Here is a 9,345-nt window from a genome sequence, read left to right on the forward strand (position 1 = left end):
GACTTACGAAATCAAAATCAAAACCACTAAAAAAGCGCGATAATGTTTAAGGACCTTTTCTCAAAAAAAAATCAAGCCCTAAATAAGTGTCTTCATTTCGTCAATTGACTTAACTTTTAAATAAGCCAGAATTCAAAATTATTCATCACTGCACCGTCGGAGATTAAACAACATCATGCAGTTATTCGCCATCACAAGTGCCACAAATTGCAGGTTTGCTGAAAAACTTCGCCTTTCTAAGTGGAAATTAAACAAAAAAACAAGGATAGCCGGTTACTCTGCAAGTAGCACAGAATGCTCCGACCAGTCTTAAAAAAATACAAAAATGCTTTTACAAAATGGTGTCATTTTTTTTCTGCATGTTGTGACAAAAAAATCTTAACAAAAACGTAGAACTTACAGCATATTTGAAAGTCATAGTAAAATAGGTCGATTAGAAAACAGTTTTTGAAAAATGACTAGAAAAATGAAAAAAAAAATTCAGTGGAAATTTTTTGAATTTTCAAGTTTTGATTCCCAAAATTGCGCTAAAAAACTCCAAAACTTACCTTTACTCGAGTAAAACTAAGTTTTCACATTTAAATTAGGTTAAAATAAGCTATTGCAATTACTAACTACCTTACTAATTAGCTCGAAATGAGACAGGCATGTCGTTCGATTCACGACCAGAAGGGCTTTAAAACGATATATCATTCAACCCTGTCTGTTGATTATTCTGTGGTAGCTGATTTTGCGTGGAAAACAAAAAGCAAAAAAAAAACTAAAACACACCCGAATACAAAGTTCATCCCCATTTTCAATGGTCGGAACAACAAGGATAGCCGGTTGCCGCCCCAGTAGCACAGAATACCCGACCTTTTTCTTGAACAACTACCTTTTCAAATTAGTGTTGTTTTTTTTTGTGCGTGGGGTGCCTAAAACAGTCACAGTCTATAGTCATAGTAAAAATTTCAACATAATTTTCAGTTCTTGAATAAAGTTTTTTTGGCGTATCCTTCTTTAATAAGCGTGCTCACTCGCTGGTCGGAACAAAAAATGAAAAACAATGTTGGTTTAATAGTAATCGCAAATTGTAGGCTAGCAATCATGATACTCCTTGAAGTTGTTCGTAAGGCATAAAAAATGTGCCGAAATAATTTTTTTTTGTCAGTGGGATTTTTCATCATGGTTTTTGAAAAACTTCAGTATACCATGCTGTAAATAGTTAAAAGTAGACCAATCATCAATTTTTACAAAGAGTTTAAATGAGAACCCACACAATAATGATGATTACAAAAACATTTACTGGTCCACTTCAAAATTCTTCCGGTAACAAAACAAGGGGTTGAGTATTTCGATTCATAGTTTAGTGAATCATAAAATTCAAGTTAAAACTGAATTTGATTTTATCGTCGGGAGCGTTCGTGATTTCACATGAGCTAACGAGAGGTTACTTCAGATGATACCAATTCAATACTGACTGCGTAAAAGAGCATGTTTGCGAATTCAGAGATACGTCAAATTATAAAGAGTTTATAATCAATTCCACAAAAGACTTAATCTGGGTTGGCTTAAATCACAGCAACGATATTAGAGAACCTTTCATTCATTGACAGCTCAGTACATGCTTGAACGAACTCCAGGACACGCATGTTATAATCAGCATGTTGTCTTGGAGTCAACTGAACTACATGCTTCTGCAAATCAGAGTCAATTTCCTGTCGAAACATTGGAACTGCGTTGATCTTAGGGATCTTTTTGACAACATTAGGCACCTCCTTTTGTACTACAGTCTCGACTTTCTTCGCTGGGGGACCAAGTCTACTGGCGATATTCGCAGAGGGCTTGGTTGAGATAACTTTACTAGGCGCAGTTGTTGGCTTCAGGGCTACAGGAGCCGCGACGTTCCGTTTACTCTCCAAAATCGAACCAAACTTGGTCGGTTGTCTTCCTACGTCAACGCGAGTTTGTTGTTGCATTCTCATTTTGGCCTCTTGCATTCTCAATTTTTCCTCCAGAGCTTCACGTTTTCGCCTTTCGCGTTCCAGCTCCTCTCTCATTTGAAGCTCTTCTCTAGCAGCAAATTGCTGTGCTTTGAATCTTTCCATTTCAAGAGCTGCGGCACTAGTAATCGGTGGCGCAAGTATTGCATGTCGCGATTGCGCTTGACGCGACAATAAATCATCATCCATCAAACCTCTTCTCATATAGCCTCCGCGGCCGTAATTCATTTGCGAACTCCTGCCTCCGATGTCCATTGGCAATTCTCTTGTATGTTGCATACGACTCAACAGAGCACGCTCTTCTTGCATCTGTTGTAGAAGTAGTTCATCTCGTGAGAGAGGCATCTCGAAACCCCTAACAGGTCCAAATGAATCTCTTTCTTGGAAGCCTCGTGAAGATGAGAGACCTAACTGACTATCATTTGACATACCTCTAGGATCTAACGCATTCCTGTTCACGAAACGGTTATTCGATCTATCATACAGATCGAGAGGACGCAGTGAGTGCCTATTCAGATTTGTCGCGAAGCTCATCGGCGCATCTTCGCCAATATCCATGAAACGATTAAGAGTCAAATCCCGTATCGGTTCACTGTATTGCAACTTAGCTGGCCTTACATCTTGATGAATCACAATTTGCATATCATTCTCTAGCGTCTCATTATCATCTTGAATCACATAGGCATCGTTTGTTTTTCGTTTCCTGTCATTTACGATCGATAAATGTTCAGGCAACGGTTTGCTGCTCCGGTTTTCAGTTCCTAGACGGCTACGCAAGTTCGAGCTTTTACTTACTGGCCCTGTAGTTCCAATGCGGTCCTCCAAACGAGCGCCCATACTGACGTTCTGCACTATTTTCTTAGCCGCAGAAATTATGTCCGTTTTCGGAGCTGTATGAATTTCTCCGGTGTGCCGATCTGACTGCTCTGATGCGGCTAATCCTAATCTTCCTTGAAGTCCCTTTGGTTCATTGTAAGGTCGTTCCATCTCAGATCGACTGAAATTTCAGGTCAATAGAACGTCATAGCTAAGAAACTTTTTCAAATCAGTAAATTGTCTGTTCTTTATAATCAGTTCTTACGTGTTTTTCAGTTCTGAAGATGATAAAAAAGGTATTTACCTTCACACAATTTTCGATAGTACAACTTTTAATTCAACTGCATTGCTTAAGTTGGGCTGTTTTGTGGACAAAAAACTTACTTACCTTTTGGTTCCTCCAATCCTAGCAGACACTGGAAGTGTTTTATTTTCAAGCGTTTCTCTGAGGTCGTAATTTTCATCTTGTGAGGGTGGCAAAGCTAATCGTTGTCCTATGCCATCCCCAAGCCTATCTGACAGATTTCTTTTAAACATCAGTATCTACAACAGGCATTCGCTCAATTGCCCTTCTAAATTTTAATTATCAGTTGAAAATGAACAACAATTTTTTAATATACTGGGTGTCGTTGACACAGTCACAACAATACGTCTTTTTTAATGCTAAATAATCGGAGCAGTAACTATCATTGCAGCCGAAGTTACTACACCAGTCCTAAAAAACACTTCATTTGCCAGTAGCAAGTATCATAGTAACCGAGATTACAGCCAGGAGTCATTTCATCACATATTTCAGCCAAAATCCTAAGAATTTTCAGGATATGGAAAAGATAACGATATTCCCAAATCGGAATTTCATAACCATGAAAGAACAAAAAATAAAAAAGAAATATCAGAAATTTACAGGAAAACGTTATTATTGATTACGTAATTTATTATGTAATTAGTTGTTTAAATTTGATTGGTCAAAAAAACTTTAAAGCATTTTTAGATATGTTTCTCATTTTTCAGACCTTAGATCGTTTTGTGAAAATTGTAAAAAAAAATTTTGATCCTGATGATGCACAAAATGTGCGAAAACATTTGAATTAACATTTCAAATTTCTTATCACCATTTTTGTTAAATTCTAACCCTTTTTGGCGATAAGCAAACTATTATATTCCTTTAAGGAAAACAATCATTAATTCGGTTTTTTTTTCTATTTGTACAGAATTGTACTGTTTGAGTTAAAATGGCGCTGATTGTAACTGCCAGCTCCCCTTATCACAGCCTGAAAGATCTTGAGCTAGAGGAACGGAGAGAGACGCACCAGAAGGTCTACGCAGTCCCCGGCTTTTCTTCAAACCCCAATACCCTGTGGCCAAATAAAACACTTTTAAGTAAGAATAGTTGATATTACTATCAAACCACCACCATACATCTGTAACAAAGAACACTTTTAAAAGACAGATTATTATTATTATCGAACATTGGCCCAACTACGGTTCACACAGCTTCTCCTAGTTTGTACAAACCATTTTCCATGGTTTCCATCAGCTCAGAACCGCAAGCTCCGTTCTTCGTCAGACAGTTCGCTAGCATTCTTTCACTCTAACATAAGCGTAGCTCGGTGATATCGCCTGAGCTCAGGGCATCTTTTATCATAGCGACGTCGGTAATTATCCAAGAATCATCCACCAATTTCGTGCTTCTGACAGCTTCATGAAGGTTCCTGCAGTCTGTGAACGCGATGCACGGTAAATTATCCATTCTGCGACCAAAGATCTGGACAAGAATAGTCTTCATATAGATCATCTCTCAAAGCAGCGAATTTAATGCGTAACACTCTCCAGCTAGAGAACTAGTCACTTTTCTCTTCAATATTTTGGAACGCCAGGATAACACAATGGCTGAATCATCTGACATGTTACACAACATCAAAACACTGCCTCCAACACTGGTCATCTTATCAGGCATCGAATTGACGCCAGCATCTGCATGTCCGACCAGTGCCTATGAAGAAACGTCTCCCAAATTTGGGAAAAACATCTTTGAATTTCCGGAACTTTTGACTAAAACAAGTTTCTTCACCACAATTTTCACGTCTTTCAGCGTAGCTTTTCCGTATTTGCTGCTCATGCTTTTGGCGAAAAAACACAGGTCTGGGCGGCTTGAGAAACTGATATTTGTTAACGTGCCAACCACAGAACGGAAAATGGTTTGGCTATCTACACCTAACTCGGTTCCAGCGCCCGGGTTGTTGAAAGATTGGACGTCATGCACATCCAAACTTCGAAAATAGTAATTTTGGTCAACATAGATCCCTGAATCCACTTGCTCGATATGGAAACCTACATATCGAAAGTCGTAGTCATTGTCGCTTCCAAATGCAAACACTGCTCTCAACGGCTCAATCACCGTAACTTCGAAATTGTTGTCACCCGCATGCAGTAGATCGTCTACGTGAGAAACCAGCATGCCATTTGGTTCCGAACTTTCGTTTTCTCGCTCTGCGGTGTAGAAAATGAACAATGCTGGGTCCAGTTGTAACTTCTGACATCCGAGCTTCAGAAGTTTGCTAAAACCCGCGAGACGCATCAAATAACCCATAAACGGGACGTTTCAATTGCCAGAGAACTCCAGGAAAACGACGTTCTTTGAGGGGTTGAACAAGAACATTCCGCTCGAGAGGTGCAGACTGCAAAAACGCGCTTGTGACATCACTCGATTTTATTGTCCAGCCGTTTTTCGCAGCAACCGCTAGTCAAATCCGGATATTACCTTTCCATACAGTTGGCGAGTCTTTCTCGAACGAAGTTGAATCCTCGTGACCGCCTCTAATCGTTAGCCTCGCTTTGGTGATAACTTTGTCGTCTTGTATTTTCTCGTTTACAACCCAGTTCGTGCCAAGCCGTGGCTGGCCTCTGTCTTCAATTTCTTGATAAACATCGAAGCGATCAAAATTCGCCAGTTCAGCCTCTTTAGCTTCTCTCACCGCTACTGATCCGTGGAGCCAGCGAGGAACATTGACAGCAAAAACTTGCTCAGACGTTTGGAGCTTACATTTTTCCAAATTTTCCACTGTCTGCAAATTCTCAGGAGAAACATGGCCGGTATTCTGATCAACTAAACTCCACCAATAACGGTATGCTCCAGTTCTCTTACCTGCAAGATTCAGAACTTTTGCTGTAACGAATTTTCGCGCTTAAAACGAACAAAATCGTTGCGTTTCACTTCGTATGCGTTCATGGGGCAAAAACCTGGAGAATCTGACACACCACCTGGTTGGGTGCTCGATTCTGAAGTTGACGCTTGGATTGCGGTTTCTGGGACTGGATCTTGTGTCCGCTGAGTTTCTTCTTGATCGTGGTCAATCGATCCCTCAGAGTCAGTCTCGTCGTTTATTGGTTCTGTAGAACTGTTTTGCTCAGTTTCAGCAATCACATGGTGCGCATCTGGAGGGTTGTGGTTCGTTGAAAACGGTTCGGCCCAAGTCTTATTTTCTACAAAACTGGCTCGAATATCTGGTTTGACGCCAAAAACGTCATCCGCCTTTGTCAGCATAACATGATCAGAATTTATCGTCAGAAGTTTGTTCGCTCGTACGGAGTAAAGCAGTTTTCCATCCTTGGAGTGAATTTTCACCGGACCTTCCCATTTTTTTGAATTTTTGTAATAAATCCATTCTCCAACGTCTACATCGCCAACTCCTTTGTATATTCGCTGTTTTAAAGCGGTTTTGAGCGTTCGGTCGGATTCCGACTCAATAAACGCCTCTCTTGCTTTATGCATTGCATTTATATGCTGCGCTAAGGTTTTGGAGACGGCGACTTCTTCGAAACCGAGTGGACCAGCGGAGAAAAGATTCGGTAGCTTGGGATTGCGCCCAAACACAATTTGTGCAGGTGAAAAACCATTTACGTTTTCAAGGGGGTTTTTAGCGTTGATACACCAAGTTAACGCAATTTCGGGTTTAATCTCTGGATCAGATGTCAGCATCTTGCTCATCATGTTGTCCACAACAGCATGACTGCGTTCGTTACATCCATTGGCATTTGGACTATAAGCTGCAGTAGAAGTCTGTTAAATCTGAATGTACTCCGCAATTGCCGTCAATTCCTCGTTGAGAAACTCTCGTCCACGATCCGTATGGAGAATTTTCATGGGTCCCAAACCTGCTTGAGAGATCCAACAGCCAAGAAGGACTTCTCCCACGGTGATTGCGTCTTTTCTTTGAATGAACGTCGCAATGGTGTGTCTTGAGAACTGGAGAACAAGTCCACTGCGTACAGAATGTACGCATAAGTTCCTTGACCATCATAAGCTTTCAGGTCCAAAGTAACAATTTCATTGAAGTCTGTTGCTCGGGGTAACGCTATTTTTGGCTGAGGTTTCCGATTGGCGTTAACCCGACAGCTTTCACAAGTGCGTACTTTTTCTAAGCACTTTTTCGTCTCGGTATTCAACTTTCCAGCATTTTTGAGCAATCTGGTGAGCTTCTCAACAGAAGCATGTCCAAAATAGTGGTGTAAACGCCAAATATCTTTCTCATCATACTGATCAACAGCAGAAATAAGCGTCAGAGCTGTTTCAGTTGACTCTTCTGTTGGAGGTGGTGAGATTTCTACACTGAAATGCCCACTGCTTTCTTCTGATAAGTCAACATCTTTTCCGAAAATTGAGAATTTTTTAAATCTGACGTCAATTACCGCACAAGCTAGTTTCAGTGATGAATTACCCAACAGAAGCGGCAAATCCTCGTCGATCACTTCAGTCTTCAACTTCAAAGAACGACCACCAATCACACACGGAAATTTGACACTGTACTTTGAAGGATGATATTCAACCCATGCGATCCGAAATTATCCTGGTAAGCAATTACATCAGGAGGTTCTAATCATTTTAAAAAAAAGATTTTATAACAAAAAAAGTGCTAGCTAAAATTTTTTTTTGTAAATATTCAGTTTTGCTAATTTAAGTCTAAAACGGCGCGGTTCAGTCATTAAATGCGGCAACTTTCAGTTTTCTGTCTACTTTTCTTGTATCGAGCTGGCTGTTTTTTTTAGTTCTCTGCTCGTGATTTGTTTGGGGCTGGACTGTTCAGGACTTTGTTCAGGCAGTGAATTAACATTGGTTAAGTTTTTCGAGTATTTCAGAGCCAATAGCTGTCGCTTGTTCAGAGCTCCTCCAGGCTACTTGATTTATTCATGGTTAACACAAAATTTCATGCTGTCTTGGTTGCTGTACTGGCATTTTTTTTTCACCAGTTCAAGACTTTGTTCCTCTTAATCACGTTCATGGCTAGACTAAATTTTGGTTCTTTGGCGCCGTCTATCGCCCTTTTCTATAGTCCATTCATCACGTTAGAGTTGATAGAGTCTACGATTTATAAGACGTTCCACCTCTCCACTTCTTCTCTCCTTGGCTGAAAAAACCCACCTTGGTGACCTCTCACTCTGGTGCCCCCATTACTTGATTGTGATTTATCAGGTACGGGATTAAAGACGGTCGTAGGTTCTTCCGTGTTGGTCGTTCCTTGCTTTTAATTGAAGTTGGTGTGTTATTCGCAATCTCGTGGTGCCGAAAATTGATTCGAATGATGACCAGTCTCTCAAGCTCTCTACTTTTGATGCTCTTCCGCTTCGGCCTGTGCATTAAAATCGGTCATCTCCAATTATATCGAAATATTGGATGATGAGAATTAGACTTCTGAGACTCTTTTGCATTTTTGCTCCAATATTTTCCATGTTTTTGGTCTTTATCTTTTCCCCCAAACTTCTACTCAATCGTTTTGTGACAAGTGTTCTCGTTCAGTTATATAAGTTTCCTGCGTCTCCACTGTTTCATTATAGCGCTTTTTTCGTTTTGTCTTGTTGCGCTCATCATCTCTACTTCATATCGAAGTCTCTTTTTTCCTCATTCGCTGGCTGTCACATATTCGGATCTAAACTCGGTTCACTCATCCTTTATATTCTGACTTTTTTGCTTCTCCTCGTCGTTAAATCAGTCCCCTACCCATTCATGGTCTCTCTAGGCTTTTCGTCTTTGTCTCCCTGATGCACTCTCTCCTGAACTTTTGCCTTTTTCTTTCAATTCTTATGAATATGCTTTATGTTCGTTTTCTTTAATAAGTTGTCTTTAATGACACTACAACTTCGAAGTTTTTTGAATTTTGGTTGTCACGTTTGGTACATTTGTTCAGCCTATTGCCATCACTATTTTAGCTCTCTTGATAATCTAATTGAATGTATTTGGTTAATTTTCTGATCAAGTAACGACGGGGTGCATCCAACCCGAATAATATCTGTTTCTATCGAGCTTCTTATTCAAAACTAGAAGAGAACAGAGATCTCTGTATTTGCGCAAAAACTTCGAAGTTCAACGATATATTTTTGGGTGGCCGCTTTCAAATGTTTTTCTATTCTTCCATCTTTCGATGAAATAGAAGAAGTAATTGTGCTTGGCTGATTTTTTTCTGCAGTCTAATTGACCGTTGTTATCAAGTCTTTTTATGCCTCTTTGAGCTAGTTCTTCTTCTTCGATTTCAAAATCGTAAGTAAAGGTATT

The 9,345-nt window shown here is 39.9% G+C and overlaps 1 protein-coding gene across 1 annotated transcript; it reads right to left on the bottom strand.

The window, feature by feature from the left end:
- Positions 1–1,337: 1,337 nt before the first annotated feature.
- Positions 1,338–8,912, bottom strand: LOC134856094 (uncharacterized). The gene is made up of 3 exons (XM_063872459.1): positions 8,902–8,912; positions 3,187–3,344; positions 1,338–2,979 (listed from the first exon to the last, which is right to left on the bottom strand). The coding sequence occupies exons 2-3, from the start codon at positions 3,333–3,335 to the stop codon at positions 1,551–1,553; spliced, it is 1,578 nt and encodes a 525-aa protein (XP_063728529.1). The 5' UTR covers positions 3,336–3,344; positions 8,902–8,912; the 3' UTR covers positions 1,338–1,550.
- Positions 8,913–9,345: the final 433 nt, after the last annotated feature.

Source organism: Symsagittifera roscoffensis, unplaced genomic scaffold (assembly GCF_963678635.1).
Source record: "Symsagittifera roscoffensis unplaced genomic scaffold, txSymRosc1.1 SCAFFOLD_439, whole genome shotgun sequence".
In the NCBI taxonomy this organism is placed as follows: domain Eukaryota; kingdom Metazoa; phylum Xenacoelomorpha; order Acoela; family Convolutidae; genus Symsagittifera; species Symsagittifera roscoffensis.